A 26,459-nucleotide genomic window follows, 5' to 3' on the forward strand; every position below is an offset into this window, starting at 1 on the left:
TTTTTTTTTTTTTTTTTGTTTTCGCAGGGGAATGCATTTACGCACTGAGTGTGGGACTCCTGGGCAGATAATCGGCCCAGACTACCCACTAAACCCCTGCGGATGCCATCGGCCGCTTTACAAAGAGGCGCCTCGGATCTAACTAGCACAAGGCGCCTCAGCGACTGGCCGGTCTCTTTCACCAGAGACCGGACTCTCCACTCTCAGGGGCCCTCCGACATCTGGAGGACCCCTGCCGCCGGGTGGGACCTCTGTCCCACCGATTCAGGGGGGGCGCCCGCAGGCGCGCCCCCAACCACCAAGGCGAGCCGCACGCCATCCAGTCCGGAAGCAGACCGGAGGCAGCGGCTCTCCGTCTTATTCGGCCGCAGAGGATAGGGACAGCGGCGCACCGTAATACCGGCAGTCCTCCTCCTCTGCGGCCCCACCGACCACCATGCCTGCGCCATGGCCGCGCCTCATTCGGCCGCAGAGGATAGGGACAACGGCGCACCGTAATACCGGCAGTCCTCCTCCTCTGCGGCCCCACCGACCACCATGTTTGCGCCATGGCCGCGCCTGGTCGCGGAGGATAGGGAGAGCGGCGCACCGTAATACCAACCCCTCCTCCTCCCCCGCGACCCCTACCACGGCTGTAAGAGTAGAGGGCTTAGCCCCCTTCTCTCACAGCCACTGAGCCAATTGGCTCTCCAACCTGGGTTACCCGACATGGGTAACCCACCACCAGTTGCCAGGACATTTGCCAACGGCTAACAAGACCCCTAAACGGGGAGTTATTAACCGTCGCCCAGGGTGCACCAGCCCAATAACTTGTCAGCCGCCGCTATCACCGAATCAAAGATCAAGTGACAGAAGCAAACCTTCAAATCATCGAGCCAACGTGGAGGTTTCCTGACAGTAGCACCCCAACCTAACCTAACCTTTTTTTTTTTTTTTTTTTTTTTTTTTTTTTTTTTTTTTTTTTTGTTTTCGCAGGGGAATGCATTTACGCACTGAGTGTGGGACTCCTGGGCAGCTAATCGGCCCAGACTACCCACTAAACCCCTGCGGATGCCATCGGCCGCTTTTTACAAAGAGGCGCCTCGGATCTAACTAGCACAAGGCGCCTCAGCGACTGGCCGGTCTCTATCACCAGAGACCGGACTCTCCACTCTCAGGGGCCCTCCGACATCTGGAGGACCCCTGCCGCCGGGTGGGACCCTTGTCCCACCGATTCAGGGGGGCGCCCGCAGGCGCGCCCCCAACCACCAAGGCGAGCCGCACGCCATCCAGTCCGGAAGCAGACCGGAGGCAGCGGCTCTCCGTCTTATTCGGCCGCAGAGGATAGGGACAGCGGCGCACCGTAATACCGGCAGTCCTCCTCCTCTGCGGCCCCACCGACCACCATGCCTGCGCCATGGCCGCGCCTCATTCGGCCGCAGAGGATAGGGACAGCGGCGCACCGTAATACCGGCAGTCCTCCTCCTCTGCGGCCCCACCGATCACCATGTTTGCGCCATGGCCGCGCCTGGTCGCGGAGGATAGGGAGAGCGGCGCACCGTAATACCAACCCCTCCTCTTCCCCCGCGACCCCTACCACGGCTGTAAGAGTAGAGGGCTTAGCCCTCTTCTCTCACAGCCACTGAGCCAATTGGCTCTCCAACCTGGGTTACCCGACATGGGTAACCCACCACCAGTTGCCAGGACATTTGCCAACGGCTAACAAGACCCCTAAACGGGGAGTTATTAACCGTCGCCCAGGGTGCACCAGCCCAATAACTTGTCAGCCGCCGCTATCACCGAATCAAAGATCAAGTGACAGAAGCAAACCTTCAAATCATCGAGCCAACGTGGAGGTTTCCTGACAGTAGCACCCCAACCTAACCTAACCTAACCTAACCTAACCTAACCTAACCTAACCTTTTTTTTTTTTTTTTTTGTTTTCGCAGGGGAATGCATTTACGCACTGAGTGTGGGACTCCTGGGCAGCTAATCGGCCCAGACTACCCACTAAACCCCTGCGGATGCCATCGGCCGCTTTACAAAGAGGCGCCTCGGATCTAACTAGCACAAGGCGCCTCAGCGACTGGCCGGTCTCTATCACCAGAGACCGGACTCTCCACTCTCAGGGGCCCTCCGACATCTGAAGGACCCCTGCCGCCGGGTGGGACCCTTGTCCCACCGATTCAGGGGGGCGCCCGCAGGCGCGCCCCCAACCACCAAGGCGAGCCGCACGCCATCCAGTCCGGAAGCAGACCGGAGGCAGCGGCTCTCCGTCTTATTCGGCCGCAGAGGATAGGGACAGCGGCGCACCGTAATACCGGCAGTCCTCCTCCTCTGCGGCCCCACCGACCACCATGCCTGCGCCATGGCCGCGCCTCATTCGGCCGCAGAGGATAGGGACAGCGGCGCACCGCAATACCGGCAGTCCTCCTCCTCTGCGGCCCCACCGACCACCATGTTTGCGCCATGGCCGCGCCTGGTCGCGGAGGATAGGGAGAGCGGCGCACCGTAATACCAACCCCTCCTCTTCCCCCGCGACCCCTACCACGGCTGTAAGAGTAGAGGGCTTAGCCCCCTTCTCTCACAGCCACTGAGCCAATTGGCTCTCCAACCTGGGTTACCCGACATGGGTAGCCCACCACCAGTTGCCAGGACATTTGCCAACGGCTAACAAGACCCCTAAACGGGGAGTTATTAACCGTCGCCCAGGGTGCACCAGCCCAATAACTTGTCAGCCGCCGCTATCACCGAATCAAAGATCAAGTGACAGAAGCAAACCTTCAAATCATCGAGCCAACGTGGAGGTTTCCTGACAGTAGCACCCCAACCTTTTTTTTTTTTTTTTTTTTTTTTTTTTTTTTTTTTTTTTTTTTTGTTTTCGCAGGGGAATGCATTTACGCACTGAGTGTGGGACTCCTGGGCAGCTAATCGGCCCAGACTACCCACTAAACCCCTGCGGATGCCATCGGCCGCTTTACAGGGAGGCGCCTCGGATCTATCTAGCACAAGACGCCTCAGCGACTGGCCGGTCTCTTTTGCCAGAGACCGGACTCACCATTCTCAGGGGCCCACCGACACCTGGTGGACCCCTGCCGACGGGTGGGACTTTAGCCCCACCAATTACGGAGGCGCTTGCAAGCGCGCAAGGTAGCGCCTGCGTCGCACCCCCGTCCGCCTTCTGCGAATCGGCTCCGCGAGGGGGTGGTCCTCGCGGTTCCTTTCCTCGGCCTCCCTCTGTGACATAACAGTCTCACAGAAGGAGGCCACTGCCGCCCAGGCTCCGTCACTCCCGAGCATCGCATTGACGACACTCGGGAGCGACAGATCCACTCCACCGAGCACTGCCACCAGATCGTGGCGCTGCCGACTCCACCTGGGACACTGCTCTAGAACATGTTGAGCAGTGTCCCGAGCCTCGCCACAATCGTGGCAGACCGGCTCGGTCTCCCGCTGGGCCACGCGGTGCAAGTACTCACCGAAGCAGCCATGCCCGGTGAGCACCTGCGTCATGCGGAAGGTGAGAGGCTTGCGCCGCCTCAACATCCATCTCTCCAGGACCTGGCGCAGGGCCTCCACTGTGCGTACACCGTACGTTGCCCGCGCCAGGTCTGCCTCCCACCTCCGCATGAGTTCCGCTTGCCCTCGCAAGCGGACCCGCCGGACCATCTCAGGCGAGGGGTGCTCGCCGATTTCCCTCCTGTTCGCCACAAAGTGGTAAACCTCGGCGAGCACCTCCGCCACCAACTCCCACGGCGGGTCGCCCGCGAGGGCTGTGGCCGCAGAGAACGCCACTGTACGGTACCCCCGTATCGCCCTTACCGCGATCACCTTCTGCGCCTGCCGGAGAAGGCGCTTATTCTCCGCGGCAAGGGCGTCCACCCAAACGGGGGCGCCGTACATCGCCATACTCCGGCACACGCCGGAGTACAGCTTCCGTACAGCGTCGCTGGGCCCACCCAGATTGGGCAGGAGTCGGCCCAGCGACGCAGCCGTCCTGACGATCCTTTGCCCCAGCTCTCGGAAGTGGGGGACAAAGGACCATCTCCCGTCGAGGATGAGGCCCAGGTATTTCATCTGGGCACTCACCCTCAACTCCTCATGACCCACCTGGAGGCGCGCCCCTGGGGGAGGTCCTCGCGTCCGGGCCCCGCGGAAGAGGAGGACTTCGGTCTTATCCAGTCGGACCCGAAGCCCCAGCCTCTCTATGCGGCCGACCAAAAGGGCGAGGCCCGTTTCGGCCAGCCGCGCCGCCTCACCGAAGTTCGCACCCCGGGACGTGAAGAGAGTGTCATCCGCATAGCAGATGACACCCGTCCCGGGGGGAAGCCGGCACCGCAGGACCCAATCGTATGCGATGTCCCACAGGATAGGGCCGAGAATCGACCCCTGTGGCACACCGCATTCGACGCTCCGCCGAACCATACGACCCCCCCCGTCCTCGTACAGGACAACACGATCCTCCAGGTACACCCCCAACAGCCGCCGCAGGTACGAGGGCACCCCAAAGTACCGGAGTGCCTCCCGTATTACACTGTGCGGGATGCTGTTGAAGGCGTTGGCGACGTCTAAAGACGTCGCCAGGGTCACATCGCCTTCTCGATCCGCCTCCTCCGTCACCGACCGCAGACGCCTGAGGGCGTCGATGGTGGACCTCTTGGCCCGGAATCCGTACTGCACGTCAGAGAGACGCGGTCCCGGGCCTTCCTCAACATGCCGAACGAGGCGAGAGGCCACAACGCTCTCTAGGGCCTTCCCAGCCTCGCTCAGCAGGACCAGAGGTCGCACCGCCGAAGCCGAGTCCAAGGGCCGGCTCCCCTTCGGAATAAGGCAGAGCCGGCCCTCCTTCCATAATTTCGGGAACTGCCCCTCTCGCAGACAGCGGTTGAGCAGCCCCCGAAACTCCTCCCCGAGGTGCACGAGAATCAGCGCAAGCACTTTCCCGTGCACCCCGTCTGGACCCGGTGCCCTCTTCCTTGTCTGGAGGCGGTCGAGGACCACCTCCATTTCGACGTCGGTGACGGGAGGCGGATCCGCCTCCATCTCTTCTCCCTCCGCGTCAGGCGGCTGTCGGGCCATCCTCGGAGGAGAAAACCCTCGCGGATTGCCGGGGAATAGATCCCCGACAATCTCCCCCAGCAGAGCTGGCTGAAGGGTCTCCGTTAGCGGGGTCGCCTGTGGGCGCAATTTGTCTCGCGCCCACTTATACGGCCGGCCCCATGGGTCTCTTTCGATACCCTCCACCAGCTCCTCGAAGGCTTCCTCCTTGGCCCGACCGATGGCCAGCTGCAGCTCCTTGCGATTTTCCACATACACCGCATACAGCTGACCATCCCTCTCCTCGTCCCGGGGATTGCGCCGCCTGCTTCGACTATAGGCCCTTCGGGCCGCGTTGCAGGCGACGCGAAGGGCGGCAATCTCCGCCGACCACCAATAGACCGCCCGCCTAGGGGGGGCTCGACCTACGCTTGGCATGGCCGCCCGGCACACCACTGTGAAAGCGTCGCCGAGACGGTCAGCCGCGTCGTCCACCCCCATTCCGTCTAGAGGCGGGAGGCTCCAGCGGCCGACGATGGCCGCCTCTTCCGCCAGCTCCCGGTCAAGCCGCGTAAGGGCCCAGCGCGGGAACCGGCTGCGCACCCGGGACGATGATGCCGCCTGATATTGGGGGGCGGCCGACACCTCGAACCGAATATACAAGTGGTCCGAGAGTGTCTCCACCCCCCCTTCCACCCTCCAGTCCGACACGGAGCGCGCGGCGGAGGGGGTGGCGAACGTCAGGTCCACCACCGATCCGCCCGTCCGTCGCACGCACGTGTGGGCTGTCCCCCTGTTTAGGAGAGACAGCCCCGCGGCCAGCGCCCACTCTTCCACCTTTCGCCCCTTGGGCTCCGTGGCCGGGTTCCCCCACGCCGTTGATTTGGCGTTGAAGTCACCGGCCACGAAGACCTTTAGGGGCGCTAACCGCCTTATCTCCGGCCCCAGAGCATCCAAGAACCGCTCCAGGGCCGGCAAATCCCGGTTCGGGGAGAAGTAAACACCAATTATGGCGTACTCTCCCCGAACCGCCACCACAAAGCCGTTCCCTCTCTTCTTAATCGCGAGGGGAGGGGCGGCACCAGGCCTAGCCACGATGGCCACGAGGCCATCCAGATCCCCCGCCCAGTGAGGCAGGGAGGGAACCGCGTACGGCTCCGCGACCACCGCGACATCCAAATCCCACTCCGCCATGGATTGCAGGAGGAGATCCTGCGCCCTAGCGGAGTGGTTGAGGTTGGCCTGGAGGAAGGTGACCCCCATCACTCCTCCATTTGGCCGACTGGCGCCTCCCCTTGCCTTCCCTCGCGCGGAGGAGGGGACGGCCCTTTCCCTCGGATCGGGGGTGGGTTGCAGGCCCTACCCCCCATCACGTGGCCCGCCGGCTTGCCGGCGTCGCGGCATACCGCGCAGCGGGGCTCCGCTGTGCAGGAGGCGGACAAATGCCCTGCCTCCCCGCACCTATAGCAGAGCCGGCTGCGGTCCGTCTGCGAGGGGCACAGCGATGCAGTGTGCCCCTTCCCCATGCACTTGTAGCAGTGCATGGGGCGCGCCTCCAGGTGCCGGAGCTGCACTCGACTCCAGCCTACCGTGAGGCTGCCCGCCTCGATCAGCTTTTTAGCCGTCGTGACCGGGCAGCGCATCAGGGCAGAGCCAGAGCCCCGCCAGTCTGAGCGGATTTCACCCACCCAGACCTGGTCCTCCGTGCAGCTCCCGGCTTGCGCGACCGCAGCCTTTATCCGCTGCGCCGTTGCCGCATCATTCAGGCCCGTCACGCGGAAGTCCGCGGTTTTGACGGGCCTGGAAACGTCCGCGACGCCGGAAAGGGCCGCCTTCAAGGCCGATGCAAGCGCATCTGCCTTGTCTGAGTTGGAGGGGCCAGAGACCTCGATTAGCCTCGCTCCGGTCGCACTCGGGCGAATCCGAAGCGAGCCGATTCCTAGCCCCTCCAGGCTCACCGCCTGCTCGGCCTTGAGGAGGGCGGAGCTGTATGTGGCCCCTTTTTGCGCTGCCTCTGGCTGTAACTTGAGAATTACAGCCGAGGAGCTAGGGGCCGACAGCTTGGCCGCCCTCGCTGGCGCCGCCCTGGGGGGTGCCTTGGGCGCCGTTGCAGTGGCCTTTGTTGGGGCCGCCGCCGGTCGCTCCGCAGGTTTGGGCTGGGACTTCTTTCCCACGCCCTTCCCCTTCCCCCTCCTCCCCCGGACTTCGACCCAGGGGAGCTCCGGGCATTCGTCGACCACAGCTGTTGAGGTCGACGGCCCGAAGGGCCCCCACTCTGTCACTCCCCCAGCACCTACCCCCTTACAACCCCGCCTCTCAGAGGCCGGGCGTGCAGGGGCCCGAACCTCCAACTCCACCACCGGCTGCTCAAGCCGCGGCGCCGGACCCAGACCGGAGGCCTGATCAATGGCCGTCCTTGCAGCCCTCGCCACCTCGGAGTTGTCACCCGCCAGAGGTGGACGAGTGGCACTCCGAGGACATCCAGCCAGTCCTAGCGCTGCCAGACGGCCATCAATTAATCTGGCCATCCTCTGCTCCAGCTCATCCTCCACTGGAGCTGCCTGCCGCTGTACCGTCCGCGCAGCCTGAGCAGCCTCACGGCGGGCCTCCTCGAACCCCCGGCGGAGCGCAGCGACCTCAGCCTTCATAATGGCCACCTCCCTTTGGAGGCGACCATTATCGGCCTTAAGGCGTCGAACTTCGTCCGACTCGCTGCGCGCCACCAGGGTGTCCACGATATCCCTGATATCCGAGGAGGCCCGCATAATTTTGGAGTTGAAGCCCCCCTTGAGGGCGGCAGTCTTCCCGACGAGGCTGGTTATAATACCCAGCCTCTCCACCGCAGTGGCCATGAGTCCATCAGCACCCATGGCCCCAAAGTCCCGCGCATCAATGGGGGCCACCACCACATCATCGTCCCCACCATTCAGGGGTCCTCCCCTCCGGAAGGCCCGAGCCCCTAGAGAGGCCGAGAAGGAAGCCTCGGCATCCTCCTCTTGACTCCTCCTCGCTTCAGCCCGGGCCCTCGTCAGGTGCGAGGCACCCCGAGCCTTGCCCCTCTTCGCCACTGATTGTGCCCGTGGCACACCGACCTCAGTGTCGGTGCCGGAACCAGTCGCCACCTCAGAATAGAGGCGCTTGTTGCCCAGCACCGACTCCGACAACGAGGTGATGGAGCCCGCACTTCCCAACAGGCTCCCCATCCTCTCTTGGCCCACAGCGAGGCCACTCCCGTCAGTTTCCTCCCCAGCGGAATGTTCAGACCCTGAACATTCCATTTCCACCCTTCCCTTTGTTTGGCCCTGAGAAGGGCCTTTTGGGTGGCCCTGAGAAGGGCCTTTTGGGTGGCCCTGAGAAGGGCCTTTTGGGTGGCCCTGAGAAGGGCCTTTTGGGTGGCCCTGAGAAGGGCCTTTTTTCAGGAAACGCCCGCGGGCGTCCCTCATTATTTGGTCATTAGACGACATTCTTCACAGTTCGCAAATTGCTCCTTCTGCACAGTGCACTTTAGCCGTCGGCCTAACCACTCCGTTACGGTGGTTAGGACGCGACGTTGCCCGGGGAACGCGACGTGGACGCAAGCACTGTGGGGTGGTTCCCCAGTAGCACCCCAACCTTTTTTTTTTTTTTTTTTTTTTTTTTTTTTTTTTTTTTTTTTTTTTTTTTTTCGTATGGAAAATGGCCAACCCACTGACACCACTTTCACTGCGGGGACAGGAAAGCAGTAGTGTGGGGCTCGAACCCACTAAAAACCATACGGTGTACCTCTTATCGCAATTGGTGCCGTTAGCAGGGTCACCTGACCGAAGTCTGGCATTCTACTGCTGTCGGCTGCGATTACCTGCTTCCAGGTTCCTCTTGTTTTTGTTGCCTCTTGGGTTGCGCGCAGGCACACGCGCACGCATCCTCAAGTTGGGTCGACAGACTTATCCCCGAGTCCGCCACCCAGATTTGCCAGTCAGGGGGGTTGTTGGCGGTTAAAGTCCCGCCTTCTTCGTCCTTTTGTTCTACGTCGCATGGGGTCTGAGGTCGTAGCTTCACGTTCACGCTCCGCTTCCTCCTTTACTCCCATTACAACTTCGCAGAATCTTTTTACAGCATTCCATTCTCTTCTGGACGAGACCATCGCAATCAGAATGGCCCGCAGAGAGAGATCTAGCCCAATTGCGGCTGTAAGCTCAGCACGCTCCGTACTAAATGCCGTACACACTGTTAAGGTGTGCTCGGCCGTATCCTCAAAGCCGCCATCACAGTGGTGGCACTCGGTTGTCGGCTCCCTTCCAGCCACCTGACACAGATATTTGCCAAAGCAACCATGCCCGGTCAAAATCTGCGTCAGTCGGAAGGTAAGGGACCCATGACTCCGGTCCACCCACTGCTGTAATATAGGACGGACGGCTTCTACCGTCTGACGACCAGCACTTGTGTTTTCTAGCCTGTCCTGCCATAATTGTAGGGCTTCCATTCGCTTTTGGGAGCGACACCCCGCCACCTCTCTAGGAGCAGGTCGATTACCACGAGCCACCGCTTCTTCACGCCAGTTATAGACCGACGCGAGAATTCTTGCCTCTAGGTCCCATGGCAACGACCCTGCTAGTACACATGCCGCACTGTGGGAAACCGTGCGATATCCTCTTATGACTCTGATTGCCATCACTCTCTGAGAGGAATTAAGGAGAGCGACATTCTGGTTTTTCAGAGTCTCCGCCCATATAGGCGCTCCATATAAAGCCATCGATCTCACAATACCCTCATAAAGGCGACGGCAAGATGAGTTCGGACCTCCCACATTCGGCAGCAGACCTCCCAGGGCTAGTGCCGCTGTCTTAAGTTTGGGCACCAACGTCACGAAGTGAGTAGCACCCCAACCTAACCTAACCTAACCTAACCTAACCTAACCTAACCTAACCTAACCTAACCTTTTTTTTTTTTTTTTTTTGTTTTCGCAGGGGAATGCATTTACGCACTGAGTGTGGGACTCCTGGGCAGCTAATCGGCCCAGACTACCCACTAAACCCCTGCGGATGCCATCGGCCGCTTTACAAAGAGGCGCCTCGGATCTAACTAGCACAAGGCGCCTCAGCGACTGGCCGGTCTCTTTCACCAGAGACCGGACTCTCCACTCTCAGGGGCCCTCCGACATCTGGAGGACCCCTGCCGCCGGGTGGGACCTCTGTCCCACCGATTCAGGGGGGGCGCCCGCAGGCGCGCCCCCAACCACCAAGGCGAGCCGCACGCCATCCAGTCCGGAAGCAGACCGGAGGCAGCGGCTCTCCGTCTTATTCGGCCGCAGAGGATAGGGACAGCGGCGCACCGTAATACCGGCAGTCCTCCTCCTCTGCGGCCCCACCGACCACCATGTCTGCGCCATGGCCGCGCCTCATTCGGCCGCAGAGGATAGGGACAGCGGCGCACCGTGATACCGGCAGTCCTCCTCCTCTGCGGCCCCACCGACCACCATGTTTGCGCCATGGCCGCGCCTGGTCGCGGAGGATAGGGAGAGCGGCGCACCGTAATACCAACCCCTCCTCTTCCCCCGCGACCCCTACCACGGCTGTAAGAGTAGAGGGCTTAGCCCCCTTCTCTCACAGCCACTGAGCCAATTGGCTCTCCAACCTGGGTTACCCGACATGGGTAACCCACCACCAGTTGCCAGGACATTTGCCAACGGCTAACAAGACCCCTAAACGGGGAGTTATTAACCGTCGCCCAGGGTGCACCAGCCCAATAACTTGTCAGCCGCCGCTATCACCGAATCAAAGATCAAGTGACAGAAGCAAACCTTCAAATCATCGAGCCAACGTGGAGGTTTCCTGACAGTAGCACCCCAACCTAACCTAACCTAACCTAACCTAACCTAACCTTTTTTTTTTTTTTTTTTGTTTTCGCAGGGGAATGCATTTACGCACTGAGTGTGGGACTCCTGGGCAAACGGCCCAGACTACCCACTAAACCCCTGCGGATGCCATCGGCCGCTTTACAAAGAGGCGCCTCGGATCTAACTAGCACAAGGCGCCTCAGCGACTGGCCGGTCTCTTTCACCAGAGACCGGACTCTCCACTCTCAGGGGCCCTCCGACATCTGGAGGACCCCTGCCGCCGGGTGGGACCTCTGTCCCACCGATTCAGGGGGGGCGCCCGCAGGCGCGCCCCCAACCACCAAGGCGAGCCGCACGCCATCCAGTCCGGAAGCAGACCGGAGGCAGCGGCTCTCCGTCTTATTCGGCCGCAGAGGATAGGGACAGCGGCGCACCGTAATACCGGCAGTCCTCCTCCTCTGCGGCCCCACCGACCACCATGCCTGCGCCATGGCCGCGCCTCATTCGGCCGCAGAGGATAGGGACAGCGGCGCACCGTAATACCGGCAGTCCTCCTCCTCTGCGGCCCCACCAACCACCATGTTTGCGCCATGGCCGCGCCTGGTCGCGGAGGATGGGGAGAGCGGCGCACCGTAATACCAACCCCTCCTCCTCCCCCGCGACCCCTACCACGGCTGTAAGAGTAGAGGGCTTAGCCCCCTTCTCTCACAGCCACTGAGCCAATTGGCTCTCCAACCTGGGTTACCCGACATGGGTAACCCACCACCAGTTGCCAGGACATTTGCCAACGGCTAACAAGACCCCTAAACGGGGAGTTATTAACCGTCGCCCAGGGTGCACCAGCCCAATAACTTGTCAGCCGCCGCTATCACCGAATCAAAGATCAAGTGACAGAAGCAAACCTTCAAATCATCGAGCCAACGTGGAGGTTTCCTGACAGTAGCACCCCAACCTAACCTAACCTAACCTAACCTAACCTAACCTAACCTAACCTAACCTAACCTTTTTTTTTTTTTTTTGTTTTCGCAGGGGAATGCATTTACGCACTGAGTGTGGGACTCCTGGGCCGCTATCCAGCCCAGACTACCCACTAAACCCCTGCGGGTGCCATCGGCCGCTTTACAGGGAGGCGCCTCGGATCTATCTAACACAAGACGCCTCAGCGACTGGCCGGTCTCTTTCGCCAGAGACCGGACTCACCATTCTCAGGGGCCCACCGACACCTGGTGGACCCCTGCCGTCGGGTGGGACTAGTCCCATCGATTTAGGAGGGCACCTGCAGGCGCGCAAGGTAGCGCCTGCGTCGCACCCCCGTCCGCCTTCTGCGGATCGGCTCCGCGAGGGGGTGGTCCTCGCGGTTCCTTTCCTCGGCCTCCCTCTGTGACATAACAGTCTCACAGAAGGAGGCCACTGCCGCCCAGGCTCCGTCACTCCCGAGCATCGCATTGACGACACTCGGGAGCGACAGATCCACTCCACCGAGCACTGCCACCAGATCGTGGCGCTGCCGACTCCACCTGGGACACTGCTCTAGAACATGTTGAGCAGTGTCCCGAGCCTCGCCACAATCGTGGCAGACCGGCTCGGTCTCCCGCTGGGCCACGCGGTGCAAGTACTCACCGAAGCAGCCATGCCCGGTGAGCACCTGCGTCATGCAGAAGGTGAGAGGCTTGCGCCGCCTCAACATCCATCTCTCCAGGACCTGGCGCAGGGCCTCCACTGTGCGTACACCGTACGTTGCCCGCGCCAGGTCTGCCTCCCACCTCCGCATGAGTTCCGCTTGCCCTCGCAAGCGGACCCGCCGGAAACCTAACCTAACCTAACCTAACCTTTTTTTTTTTTTTTTTTTTGTTTTCGCAGGGGAATGCATTTACGCACTGAGTGTGGGACTCCTGGGCCGCTATCCAGCCCAGACTACCCACTAAACCCCTGCGGGTGCCATCGGCCGCTTTACAGGGAGGCGCCTCGGATCTATCTAACACAAGACGCCTCAGCGACTGGCCGGTCTCTTTCGCCAGAGACCGGACTCACCATTCTCAGGGGCCCACCGACACCTGGTGGACCCCTGCCGTCGGGTGGGACTAGTCCCACCGATTTAGGGGGGCGCCTGCAGGCGCGCAAGGTAGCGCCTGCGTCGCACCCCCGTCCGCCTTCTGCGGATCGGCTCCGCGAGGGGGTGGTCCTCGCGGTTCCTTTCCTCGGCCTCCCTCTGTGACATAACAGTCTCACAGAAGGAGGCCACTGCCGCCCAGGCTCCGTCACTCCCGAGCATCGCATTGACGACACTCGGGAGCGACAGATCCACTCCACCGAGCACTGCCACCAGATCGTGGCGCTGCCGACTCCACCTGGGACACTGCTCTAGAACATGTTGAGCAGTGTCCCGAGCCTCGCCACAATCGTGGCAGACCGGCTCGGTCTCCCGCTGGGCCACGCGGTGCAGGTACTCACCGAAGCAGCCATGCCCGGTGAGCACCTGCGTCATGCGGAAGGTGAGAGGCTTGCGCCGCCTCAACATCCATCTCTCCAGGACCAACCTAACCTTTTTTTTTTTTTTTTTTTTTTTGTTTTCGCAGGGGAATGCATTTACGCACTGAGTGTGGGACTCCTGGGCCGCTATCCAGCCCAGACTACCCACTAAACCCCTGCGGGTGCCATCGGCCGCTTTACAGGGAGGCGCCTCGGATCTATCTAACACAAGACGCCTCAGCGACTGGCCGGTCTCTTTCGCCAGAGACCGGACTCACCATTCTCAGGGGCCCACCGACACCTGGTGGACCCCTGCCGTCGGGTGGGACTAGTCCCACCGATTTAGGGGGGCGCCTGCAGGCGCGCAAGGTAGCGCCTGCGTCGCACCCCCGTCCGCCTTCTGCGGATCGGCTCCGCGAGGGGGTGGTCCTCGCGGTTCCTTTCCTCGGCCTCCCTCTGTGACATAACAGTCTCACAGAAGGAGGCCACTGCCGCCCAGGCTCCGTCACTCCCGAGCATCGCATTGACGACACTCGGGAGCGACAGATCCACTCCACCGAGCACTGCCACCAGATCGTGGCGCTGCCGACTCCACCTGGGACACTGCTCTAGAACATGTTGAGCAGTGTCCCGAGCCTCGCCACAATCGTGGCAGACCGGCTCGGTCTCCCGCTGGGCCACGCGGTGCAAGTACTCACCGAAGCAGCCATGCCCGGTGAGCACCTGCGTCATGCGGAAGGTGAGAGGCTTGCGCCGCCTCAACATCCATCTCTCCAGGACCTGGCGCAGGGCCTCCACTGTGCGTACACCGTACGTTGCCCGCGCCAGGTCTGCCTCCCACCTCCGCATGAGTTCCGCTTGCCCTCGCAAGCGGACCCGCCGGACCATCTCAGGCGAGGGGTGCTCGCCGATTTCCCTCCTGTTCGCCACAAAGTGGTAAACCTCGGCGAGCACCTCCGCCACCAACTCCCACGGCGGGTCGCCCGCGAGGGCTGTGGCCGCAGAGAACGCCACTGTACGGTACCCCCGTATCGCCCTTACCGCGATCACCTTCTGCGCCTGCCGGAGAAGGCGCTTATTCTCCGCGGCAAGGGCGTCCACCCAAACGGGGGCGCCGTACATCGCCATACTCCGGCACACGCCGGAGTACAGCTTCCGTACAGCGTCGCTGGGCCCACCCTGATTGGGCAGGAGTCGGCCCAGCGACGCAGCCGTCCTGATGATCCTTTGCCCCAGCTCTCGGAAGTGGGGGACAAAGGACCATCTCCCGTCGAGGATGAGGCCCAGGTATTTCATCTGGGCACTCACCCTCAACTCCTCATGACCCACCTGGAGGCGCGCCCCTGGGGGAGGTCCTCGCGTCCGGGCCCCGCGGAAGAGGAGGACTTCGGTCTTATCCAGTCGGACCCGAAGCCCCAACCTCTCTATGCGGCCGACCAAAAGGGCGAGGCCCGTTTCGGCCAGCCGCGCCGCCTCACCGAAATTCGCACCCCGGGACGTGAAGAGAGTGTCATCCGCATAGCAGATGACACCCGTCCCGGGGGGAAGCCGGCACCGCAGGACCCAATCGTATGCGATGTCCCACAGGATAGGGCCGAGAATCGACCCCTGCGGGACACCGCACCCGACGCCCCGCCGGACCATTTGACCTCCCCTGTCCTCGTACAGGACGACCCGCTCCTCCAGGTACGCCCCCAACAGCCCCCGCAGGTACGAGGGCACTCCGAAGTACCGGAGCGCCTCCCGTATTACACAGTGCGGGATACTGTTGAAGGCGTTGGCGATGTCTAACGACGTCGCCAGGGTCACCTCGCCTTCTCTGTCCGCCTCCTCCGTCACCGACCGCAGACGCCTGAGGGCGTCGATGGTGGACCTCTTGGCCCGGAATCCGTACTGCACGTCAGAGAGACGCGGTCCCGGGCCTTCCTCCACATGCCGAACGAGGCGAGAGGCCACAACACTCTCTAGGGCCTTCCCAGCCTCGCTCAGCAGGACCAGAGGTCGCACCGCCGAAGCCGAGTCCAAGGGCCGGCTCCCCTTCGGAATAAGGCAGAGCCGGCCCTCCTTCCATAATTTCGGGAACTGCCCCTCTCGCAGACAGCGGTTGAGCAGCCCCCGAAACTCCTCCCCGAGGTGCACGAGAATCAGCGCAAGCACTTTCCCGTGCACCCCGTCTGGACCCGGTGCCCTCTTCCTTGTCTGGAGGCGGTCGAGGACCACCTCCATTTCGACGTCGGTGACGGGAGGCGGATCCGCCTCCACCTCTTCTCCCTCCGCGTCAGGCGGCTGTCGGGCCATCCTCGGAGGAGAAAACCCTCGCGGATTGCCGGGGAATAGATCCCCGACAATCTCCCCCAGCAGAGCTGGCTGAAGGGTCTCCGTTAGCGGGGTCGCCTGTGGGCGCAATTTGTCTCGCGCCCACTTATACGGCCGGCCCCATGGGTCTCTTTCGATACCCTCCACCAGCTCCTCGAAGGCTTCCTCCTTGGCCCGACCGATGGCCAGCTGCAGCTCCTTACGGTTTTCCACATACACCGCATACAGCTGACCATCCCTCTCCTCGTCCCGGGGACTGCGCCACCTGCTTCGACTATAGGCCCTTCGGGCCGCGTTGCAGGCGACGCGAAGGGCGGCAATCTCCGCCGACCACCAATAGACCGCCCGCCTAGGGGGGGCTCGACCTACGCTTGGCATGGCCGCCCGGCACACCGCTGTGAAAGCGTCGCCGAGACGGTCAGCCGCGTCGTCCACCCCCATTCCGTCTAGAGGCGGGAGGCTCCAGCGGCCGACGATGGCCGCCTCTTCCGCCAGCTCCCGGTCAAGCCGCGTAAGGGCCCAGCGCGGGAACCGGCTGCGCACCCGGGACGATGATGCCGTCTGACATTGGGGGGCGGCCGACACCTCGAACCGAATATACAAGTGGTCCGAGAGTGTCTCCACCCCCCCTTCCACCCTCCAGTCCGACACGGAGCGCGCGGCGGAGGGGGTGGCGAACGTCAAGTCCACCACCGATCCGCCCGTCCGTCGCACGCACGTGTGGGCTGTCCCCCTGTTTAGGAGAGACAGCCCCGCGGCCAGCGCCCACTCTTCCACCTTTCGCCCCTTGGGCTCCGTGGCCGGGTTCCCCCACGCCGTTGATTTGGCGTTGAAGTCACCGGCCACGAAGACCTTTAGGGGCGCTAACCGCCTTATTTCCGGCCCCAGGGCATCCAGGACCAACCTTTTTTTTTTTTTTTTTGTTTTCGCAGGGGAATGCATTTACGCACTGAGTGTGGGACTCCTGGGCAAACGGCCCAGACTACCCACTAAACCCCTGCGGATGCCATCGGCCGCTTTACAAAGAGGCGCCTCGGATCTAACTAGCACAAGGCGCCTCAGCGACTGGCCGGTCTCTTTCACCAGAGACCGGACTCTCCACTCTCAGGGGCCCTCCGACATCTGGAGGACCCCTGCCGCCGGGTGGGACCTCTGTCCCACCGATTCAGGGGGGGCGCCCGCAGGCGCGCCCCCAACCACCAAGGCGAGCCGCACGCCATCCAGTCCGGAAGCAGACCGGAGGCAGCGGCTCTCCGTCTTATTCGGCCGCAGAGGATAGGGACAGCGGCGCACCGTAATACCGGCAGTCCTCCTCCTCTGCGGCCCCACCGACCACCATGTCTGCGCCATGGCCGCGCCTCATTCGGCCGCAGAGGATAGGGACAGCGGCGCACCGTGATACCGGCAGTCCTCCTCCTCTGCGGCCCCACCGACCACCATGTTTGCGCCATGGCCGCGCCTGGTCGCGGAGGATAGGGAGAGCGGCGCACCGTAATACCAACCCCTCCTCTTCCCCCGCGACCCCTACCACGGCTGTAAGAGTAGAGGGCTTAGCCCCCTTCTCTCACAGCCACTGAGCCAATTGGCTCTCCAACCTGGGTTACCCGACATGGGTAACCCACCACCAGTTGCCAGGACATTTGCCAACGGCTAACAAGACCCCTAAACGGGGAGTTATTAACCGTCGCCCAGGGTGCACCAGCCCAATAACTTGTCAGCCGCCGCTATCACCGAATCAAAGATCAAGTGACAGAAGCAAACCTTCAAATCATCGAGCCAACGTGGAGGTTTCCTGACAGTAGCACCCCATCCAGGACCAACCTAACCTTTTTTTTTTTTTTTTTTTTTTTTGTTTTCGCAGGGGAATGCATTTACGCACTGAGTGTGGGACTCCTGGGCCGCTATCCAGCCCAGACTACCCACTAAACCCCTGCGGGTGCCATCGGCCGCTTTACAGGGAGGCGCCTCGGATCTATCTAACACAAGACGCCTCAGCGACTGGCCGGTCTCTTTCGCCAGAGACCGGACTCACCATTCTCAGGGGCCCACCGACACCTGGTGGACCCCTGCCGTCGGGTGGGACTAGTCCCACCGATTTAGGGGGGCGCCTGCAGGCGCGCAAGGTAGCGCCTGCGTCGCACCCCCGTCCGCCTTCTGCGGATCGGCTCCGCGAGGGGGTGGTCCTCGCGGTTCCTTTCCTCGGCCTCCCTCTGTGACATAACAGTCTCACAGAAGGAGGCCACTGCCGCCCAGGCTCCGTCACTCCCGAGCATCGCATTGACGACACTCGGGAGCGACAGATCCACTCCACCGAGCACTGCCACCAGATCGTGGCGCTGCCGACTCCACCTGGGACACTGCTCTAGAACATGTTGAGCAGTGTCCCGAGCCTCGCCACAATCGTGGCAGACCGGCTCGGTCTCCCGCTGGGCCACGCGGTGCAAGTACTCACCGAAGCAGCCATGCCCGGTGAGCACCTGCGTCATGCGGAAGGTGAGAGGCTTGCGCCGCCTCAACATCCATCTCTCCAGGACCTGGCGCAGGGCCTCCACTGTGCGTACACCGTACGTTGCCCGCGCCAGGTCTGCCTCCCACCTCCGCATGAGTTCCGCTTGCCCTCGCAAGCGGACCCGCCGGACCATCTCAGGCGAGGGGTGCTCGCCGATTTCCCTCCTGTTCGCCACAAAGTGGTAAACCTCGGCGAGCACCTCCGCCACCAACTCCCACGGCGGGTCGCCCGCGAGGGCTGTGGCCGCAGAGAACGCCACTGTACGGTACCCCCGTATCGCCCTTACCGCGATCACCTTCTGCGCCTGCCGGAGAAGGCGCTTATTCTCCGCGGCAAGGGCGTCCACCCAAACGGGGGCGCCGTACATCGCCATACTCCGGCACACGCCGGAGTACAGCTTCCGTACAGCGTCGCTGGGCCCACCCAGATTGGGCAGGAGTCGGCCCAGCGATGCAGCCGTCCTGACGATCCTTTGCCCCAGCTCTCGGAAGTGGGGGACAAAGGACCATCTTCCGTCAAGGATGAGACCCAGATATTTCATCTGAGTACTCACCCTCAACTCCTCATGACCCACCTGGAGGCGCGCCCCTGGGGGAGGTCCTCGCGTCCGGGCCCCGCGGAAGAGGAGGACTTCGGTCTTATCCAGTCGGACCCGAAGCCCCAGCCTCTCTATGCGGCCGACCAAAAGGGCGAGGCCCGTTTCGGCCAGCCGCGCCGCCTCACCGAAATTCGCACCCCGGGACGTGAAGAGAGTGTCATCCGCATAGCAGATGACACCCGTCCCGGGGGGAAGCCGGCACCGCAGGACCCAATCGTATGCGATGTCCCACAGGATAGGGCCGAGAATCGACCCCTGCGGGACACCGCACCCGACGCCCCGCCGGACCATTTGACCTCCCCTGTCCTCGTACAGGACGACCCGCTCCTCCAGGTACGCCCCCAACAGCCCCCGCAGGTACGAGGGCACTCCGAAGTACCGGAGCGCCTCCCGTATTACACAGTGCGGGATACTGTTGAAGGCGTTGGCGATGTCTAACGACGTCGCCAGGGTCACCTCGCCTTCTCGATCCGCCTCCTCCGTCACCGACCGCAGACGCCTGAGGGCGTCGATGGTGGACCTCTTGGCCCGGAATCCGTACTGCACGTCAGAGAGACGCGGTCCCGGGCCTTCCTCCACATGCCGAACGAGGCGAGAGGCCACAACGCTCTCTAGGGCCTTCCCAGCCTCGCTCAGCAGGACCAGAGGTCGCACCGCCGAAGCCGAGTCCAAGGGCCGGCTCCCCTTCGGAATAAGGCAGAGCCGGCCCTCCTTCCATAATTTCGGGAACTGCCCCTCTCGCAGACAGCGGTTGAGCAGCCCCCGAAACTCCTCCCCGAGGTGCACGAGAATCAGCGCAAGCACTTTCCCGTGCACCCCGTCTGGACCCGGTGCCCTCTTCCTTGTCTGGAGGCGGTCGAGGACCACCTCCATTTCGACGTCGGTGACGGGAGGCGGATCCGCCTCCACCTCTTCTCCCTCCGCGTCAGGCGGCTGTCGGGCCATCCTCGGAGGAGAAAACCCTCGCGGATTGCCGGGGAATAGATCCCCGACAATCTCCCCCAGCAGAGCTGGCTGAAGGGTCTCCGTTAGCGGGGTCGCCTGTGGGCGCAATTTGTCTCGCGCCCACTTATACGGCCGGCCCCATGGGTCTCTTTCGATACCCTCCACCAGCTCCTCGAAGGCTTCCTCCTTGGCCCGACCGATGGCCAGCTGCAGCTCCTTACGGTTTTCCACATACACCGCATACAGCTGACCATCCCTCTCCTCGTCCCGGGGACTGCGCCGCCTGCTTCGACTATAGGCCCTTCGGGCCGCGTTGCAGGCGACGCGAAGGGCGGCAATCTCCGCCGACCACCAATAGACCGCCCGCCTAGGGGGGGCTCGACCTACGCTTGGCATGGCCGCCCGGCACACCGCTGTGAAAGCGTCGCCGAGACGGTCAGCCGCGTCGTCCACCCCCATTCCGTCTAGAGGCGGGAGGCTCCAGCGGCCGACGATGGCCGCCTCTTCCGCCAGCTCCCGGTCAAGCCGCGTAAGGGCCCAGCGCGGGAACCGGCTGCGCACCCGGGACGATGATGCCGCCTGACATTGGGGGGCGGCCGACACCTCGAACCGAATATACAAGTGGTCCGAGAGTGTCTCCACCCCCCCTTCCACCCTCCAGTCCGACACGGAGCGCGCGGCGGAGGGGGTGGCGAACGTCAAGTCCACCACCGATCCGCCCGTCCGTCGCACGCACGTGTGGGCTGTCCCCCTGTTTAGGAGAGACAGCCCCGCGGCCAGCGCCCACTCTTCCACCTTTCGCCCCTTGGGCTCCGTGGCCGGGTTCCCCCACGCCGTTGATTTGGCGTTGAAGTCACCGGCCACGAAGACCTTTAGGGGCGCTAACCGCCTTATTTCCGGCCCCAGGGCATCCAAGAACCGCTCCAGGGCCGGCAAATCCCGGTTCGGGGAGAAGTAAACACCAATTATGGCGTACTCTCCCCGAACCGCCACCACAAAGCCGTTCCCTCTCTTCTTAATCGCGAGGGGAGGGGCGGCACCAGGCCTAGCCACGATGGCCACGAGGCCATCCAGATCCCCCGCCCAGTGAGGCAGGGAGGGAACCGCGTACGGCTCCGCGACCACCGCGACATCCAAATCCCACTCCGCCATGGATTGCAGGAGGAGATCCTGCGCCCTAGCGGAGTGGTTGAGGTTGGCCTGGAGGAAGGTGACCCCCATCACTCCTCCATTTGGCCGACTGGCGCCTCCCCTTGCCTTCCCTCGCGCGGAGGAGGGGACGGCCCTTTCCCTCGGATCGGGGGTGGGTTGCAGGCCCTACCCCCCATCACGTGGCCCGCCGGCTTGCCGGCGTCGCGGCATACCGCGCAGCGGGGCTCCGCTGTGCAGGAGGCGGACAAATGCCCTGCCTCCCCGCACCTATAGCAGAGCCGGCTGCGGTCCGTCTGCGAGGGGCACAGCGATGCGGTGTGCCCCTTCCCCATGCACTTGTAGCAGTGCATGGGGCGCGCCTCCAGGTGCCGGAGCTGCACTCGACTCCAGCCTACCGTGAGGCTGCCCGCCTCGATCAGCTTTTTAGCCGTCGTGACCGGGCAGCGCATCAGGGCAGAGCCAGAGCCCCGCCAGTCTGAGCGGATTTCACCCACCCAGACCTGGTCCTCCGTGCAGCTCCCGGCTTGCGCGACCGCAGCCTTTATCCGCTGCGCCGTTGCCGCATCATTCAGGCCCGTCACGCGGAAGTCCGCGGTTTTGACGGGCCTGGAAACGTCCGCGACGCCGGAAAGGGCCGCCTTCAAGGCCGATGCAAGCGCATCTGCCTTGTCTGAGTTGGAGGGGCCAGAGACCTCGATTAGCCTCGCTCCGGTCGCACTCGGGCGAATCCGAAGCGAGCCGATTCCTAGCCCCTCCAGGCTCACCGCCTGCTCGGCCTTGAGGAGGGCGGAGCTGTATGTGGCCCCTTTTTGCGCTGCCTCCGGCTGTAACTTGAGAATTACAGCCGAGGAGCTAGGGGCCGACAGCTTGGCCGCCCTCGCTGGCGCCGCCCTGGGGGGTGCCTTGGGCGCCGTTGCAGTGGCCTTTGTTGGGGCCGCCGCCGGTCGCTCCGCAGGTTTGGGCTGGGACTTCTTTCCCACGCCCTTCCCCTTCCCCCTCCTCCCCCGGACTTCGACCCAGGGGAGCTCCGGGCATTCGTCGACCACAGCTGTTGAGGTCGACGGCCCGAAGGGCCCCCACTCTGTCACTCCCCCAGCACCTACCCCCTTACAACCCCGCCTCTCAGAGGCCGGGCGTGCAGGGGCCCGAACCTCCAACTCCACCGGCTGCTCAGGCCGCGGTGCCGGACCCAGACCGGAGGCCTCCTCAATGGCCGTCCTTGCAGCCCTCGCCACCTCGGAGTTGTCACCCGCCAGAGGTGGACGAGTGGCACTCCGAGGACACCCAGCCAGTCCTAGCGCTGCCAGACGGCCATCAATCAATCTGGCCATCCTCTGCTCCAGCTCATCCTCCACTGGAGCAGCCTGCCGCTGCACCGTCCGCGCAGCCTGAGCAGCCTCACGGCGAGCCTCCTCGAACCCCCGGCGGAGCGCAGCGACCTCAGCCTTCATAATGGCCACCTCCCTTTGGAGGCGACCATTATCGGCCTTAAGGCGTCGAACTTCGTCCGACTCGCTGCGCGCCACCAGGGTGTCCACGATATCCCTGATATCCGAGGAGGCCCGCATAATTTTGGAGCTGAAGCCCCCCTTGAGGGCGGCAGTCTTCCCGACGAGGCTGGTTATAATACCCAGCCTCTCCACCGCAGTGGCCATGAGTCCATCAGCACCCATGGCCCCAAAGTCCCGCGCATCAATGGGGGCCACCACCACATCATCGTCCCCACCATTCAGGGGTCCTCCCCTCCGGAAGGCCCGAGCCCCTAGAGAGGCCGAGAAGGAAGCCTCGGCATCCTCCTCCTGACTCCTCCTCGCTTCAGCCCGGGCCCTCGTCAGGTGCGAGGCACCCCGAGCCTTGCCCCTCTTCGCCACTGACTGTGCCCGTGGCACACCGACCTCAGTGTCGGTGCCGGAACCAGTCGCCACCTCAGAATAGAGGCGCTTGTTGCCCAGCACCGACTCCGACAACGAGGTGATGGAGCCCGCACTTCCCAACAGGCTCCCCATCCTCTCTTGGCCCACAGCGAGGCCACTCCCGTCAGTTTCCTCCCCAGCGGAATGTTCAGACCCTGAACATTCCATTTCCCCCCTTCCCTTTGTTTGGCCCTGAGAAGGGCCTTTTGGGTGGCCCTGATAAGGGCCTTTTGGGTGGCCCTGAGAAGGGCCTTTTGGGTGGCCCTGAGAAGGGCCTTTTGGGTGGCCCTGAGAAGGGCCTTTTTTCAGGAAACGCCCGCGGGCGTCCCTCATTATTTGGTCATTAGACGACATTCTTCACAGTTCGCAAATTGCTCCTTCTGCACAGTGCACTTTAGCCGTCGGCCTAACCACTCCGTTACGGTGGTTAGGACGCGACGTTGCCCGGGGAACGCGACGTGGACGCAAGCACTGTGGGGTGGTTCCCCGGACCAACCTTTTTTTTTTTTTTTTTGTTTTCGCAGGGGAATGCATTTACGCACTGAGTGTGGGACTCCTGGGCAAACGGCCCAGACTACCCACTAAACCCCTGCGGATGCCATCGGCCGCTTTACAAAGAGGCGCCTCGGATCTAACTAGCACAAGGCGCCTCAGCGACTGGCCGGTCTCTATCACCAGAGACCGGACTCTCCACTCTCAGGGGCCCTCCGACATCTGAAGGACCCCTGCCGCCGGGTGGGACCCTTGTCCCACCGATTCAGGGGGGGCGCCCGCAGGCGCGCCCCCAACCACCAAGGCGAGCCGCACGCCATCCAGTCCGGAAGCAGACCGGAGGCAGCGGCTCTCCGTCTTATTCGGCCGCAGAGGATAGGGACAGCGGCGCACCGTGGTCCCCGGACCAACCTAACCTTTTTTTTTTTTTTTTTTTTTTTTTTTTTTTTTTTTTTTTTTTTTTTTTTTTTTTTTTTTTTTTTTTTTGTTTTCGCAGGGGAATGCATTTACGCACTGAGTGTGGGACTCCTGGGCAGATAATCGGCCCAGACTACCCACTAAACCCCTGCGGATGCCATCGGCCGCTTTACAAAGAGGCGCCTCGGATCTAACTAGCACAAGGCGCCTCAGCGACTGGCCGGTCTCTTTCACCAGAGACCGGACTCTCCACTCTCAGGGGCCCTCCGACATCTGGAGGACCCCTGCCGCCGGGTGGGACCTCTGTCCCACCGATTCAGGGGGGGCGCCCGCAGGCGCGCCCCCAACCACCAAGGCGAGCCGCACGCCATCCAGTCCGGAAGCAGACCGGAGGCAGCGGCTCTCCGTCTTATTCGGCCGCAGAGGATAGGGACAGCGGCGCACCGTAATACCGGCAGTCCTCCTCCTCTGCGGCCCCACCGACCACCATGCCTGCGCCATGGCCGCGCCTCATTCGGCCGCAGAGGATAGGGACAACGGCGCACCGTAATACCGGCAGTCCTCCTCCTCTGCGGCCCCACCGACCACCATGTTTGCGCCATGGCCGCGCCTGGTCGCGGAGGATAGGGAGAGCGGCGCACCGTAATACCAACCCCTCCTCCTCCCCCGCGACCCCTACCACGGCTGTAAGAGTAGAGGGCTTAGCCCCCTTCTCTCACAGCCACTGAGCCAATTGGCTCTCCAACCTGGGTTACCCGACATGGGTAACCCACCACCAGTTGCCAGGACATTTGCCAACGGCTAACAAGACCCCTAAACGGGGAGTTATTAACCGTCGCCCAGGGTGCACCAGCCCAATAACTTGTCAGCCGCCGCTATCACCGAATCAAAGATCAAGTGACAGAAGCAAACCTTCAAATCATCGAGCCAACGTGGAGGTTTCCTGACAGTAGCACCCCAAAACCAACCTAACCTAACCTTTTTTTTTTTTTTTTTTTTTTGTTTTCGCAGGGGAATGCATTTACGCACTGAGTGTGGGACTCCTGGGCAGCTAATCGGCCCAGACTACCCACTAAACCCCTGCGGATGCCATCGGCCGCTTTTTACAAAGAGGCGCCTCGGATCTAACTAGCACAAGGCGCCTCAGCGACTGGCCGGTCTCTATCACCAGAGACCGGACTCTCCACTCTCAGGGGCCCTCCGACATCTGGAGGACCCCTGCCGCCGGGTGGGACCCTTGTCCCACCGATTCAGGGGGGCGCCCGCAGGCGCGCCCCCAACCACCAAGGCGAGCCGCACGCCATCCAGTCCGGAAGCAGACCGGAGGCAGCGGCTCTCCGTCTTATTCGGCCGCAGAGGATAGGGACAGCGGCGCACCGTAATACCGGCAGTCCTCCTCCTCTGCGGCCCCACCGACCACCATGCCTGCGCCATGGCCGCGCCTCATTCGGCCGCAGAGGATAGGGACAGCGGCGCACCGTAATACCGGCAGTCCTCCTCCTCTGCGGCCCCACCGATCACCATGTTTGCGCCATGGCCGCGCCTGGTCGCGGAGGATAGGGAGAGCGGCGCACCGTAATACCAACCCCTCCTCTTCCCCCGCGACCCCTACCACGGCTGTAAGAGTAGAGGGCTTAGCCCTCTTCTCTCACAGCCACTGAGCCAATTGGCTCTCCAACCTGGGTTACCCGACATGGGTAACCCACCACCAGTTGCCAGGACATTTGCCAACGGCTAACAAGACCCCTAAACGGGGAGTTATTAACCGTCGCCCAGGGTGCACCAGCCCAATAACTTGTCAGCCGCCGCTATCACCGAATCAAAGATCAAGTGACAGAAGCAAACCTTCAAATCATCGAGCCAACGTGGAGGTTTCCTGACAGTAGCACCCCAACCTAACCTAACCTAACCTTTTTTTTTTTTTTTTTTTTTTTTTTTTTTTTGTTTTCGCAGGGGAATGCATTTACGCACTGAGTGTGGGACTCCTGGGCCGCTATCCAGCCCAGACTACCCACTAAACCCCTGCGGGTGCCATCGGCCGCTTTACAGGGAGGCGCCTCGGATCTATCTAGCACAAGACGCCTCAGCGACTGGCCGGTCTCTTTCGCCAGAGACCGGACTCACCATTCTCAGGGGCCCACCGACACCTGGTGGACCCCTGCCGACGGGTGGGACTTTAGTCCCACCGATTACGGAGGCGCTTGCAAGCGCGCAAGGTAGCGCCTGCGTCGCACCCCCGTCCGCCTTCTGCGGATCGGCTCCGCGAGGGGGTGGTCCTCGCGGTTCCTTTCCTCGGCCTCCCTCTGTGACATAACAGTCTCACAGAAGGAGGCCACTGCCGCCCAGGCTCCGTCACTCCCGAGCATCGCATTGACAACACTCGGGAGCGACAGATCCACTCCACCGAGCATTGCCACCAGATCGTGGCGCTGCCGACTCCACCTGGGACACTGCTCTAGAACATGTTGAGCAGTGTCCCGAGCCTCGCCACAATCGTGGCAGACCGGCTCGGTCTCCCGCTGGGCCACGCGGTGCAGGTACTCACCGAAGCAGCCATGCCCGGTGAGCACCTGCGTCATGCGGAAGGTGAGAGGCTTGCGCCGCCTCAACATCCATCTCTCCAGGACCTGGCGCAGGGCCTCCACTGTGCGTACACCGTACGTTGCCCGCGCCAGGTCTGCCTCCCAAACCTAACCTAACCTAACCTTTTTTTTTTTTTTTGTTTTCGCAGGGGAATGCATTTACGCACTGAGTGTGGGACTCCTGGGCAGCTAATCGGCCCAGACTACCCACTAAACCCCTGCGGATGCCATCGGC

General features: G+C 62.5%; 5 protein-coding genes across 5 annotated transcripts; all 5 read right to left on the minus strand.

Annotated features, from left to right (window-relative positions):
- Positions 1-5,292: 5,292 nt before the first annotated feature.
- On the minus strand, positions 5,293-6,279 carry LOC128674452 (uncharacterized; the record flags this gene model as incomplete). The annotated part of the gene is made up of 2 exons (XM_064436291.1): positions 5,854-6,279; positions 5,293-5,787 (listed from the first exon to the last, which is right to left on the minus strand). Coding segments are annotated over exons 1-2 (921 nt in total), but the record flags the coding sequence as incomplete, so codon positions are not given.
- LOC128674453 (uncharacterized) lies at positions 6,279-8,294 on the minus strand. The gene has a single exon (XM_053752971.1). It carries the CDS (start codon positions 8,292-8,294, stop codon positions 6,279-6,281), a length of 2,016 nt encoding a protein of 671 aa, XP_053608946.1.
- A 7,538-nt stretch (positions 8,295-15,832) lies between these two features.
- Positions 15,833-16,327, minus strand: LOC135309821 (uncharacterized; the record flags this gene model as incomplete). The annotated part of the gene is made up of 1 exon (XM_064436266.1): positions 15,833-16,327. A coding segment is annotated over one exon (495 nt), but the record flags the coding sequence as incomplete, so codon positions are not given.
- Positions 16,328-19,902: 3,575 nt separating this feature from the next.
- On the minus strand, positions 19,903-20,889 carry LOC128674454 (uncharacterized; the record flags this gene model as incomplete). The annotated part of the gene is made up of 1 exon (XM_064436292.1): positions 19,903-20,889. A coding segment is annotated over exon 1 (987 nt), but the record flags the coding sequence as incomplete, so codon positions are not given.
- On the minus strand, positions 20,889-22,901 carry LOC128674455 (uncharacterized). The gene has a single exon (XM_053752974.1). It carries the CDS (start codon positions 22,899-22,901, stop codon positions 20,889-20,891), a length of 2,013 nt encoding a protein of 670 aa, XP_053608949.1.
- Positions 22,902-26,459: the final 3,558 nt, after the last annotated feature.

This window comes from Plodia interpunctella, chromosome 12 (assembly GCF_027563975.2).
Source record: "Plodia interpunctella isolate USDA-ARS_2022_Savannah chromosome 12, ilPloInte3.2, whole genome shotgun sequence".
Taxonomy (NCBI): domain Eukaryota; kingdom Metazoa; phylum Arthropoda; class Insecta; order Lepidoptera; family Pyralidae; genus Plodia; species Plodia interpunctella.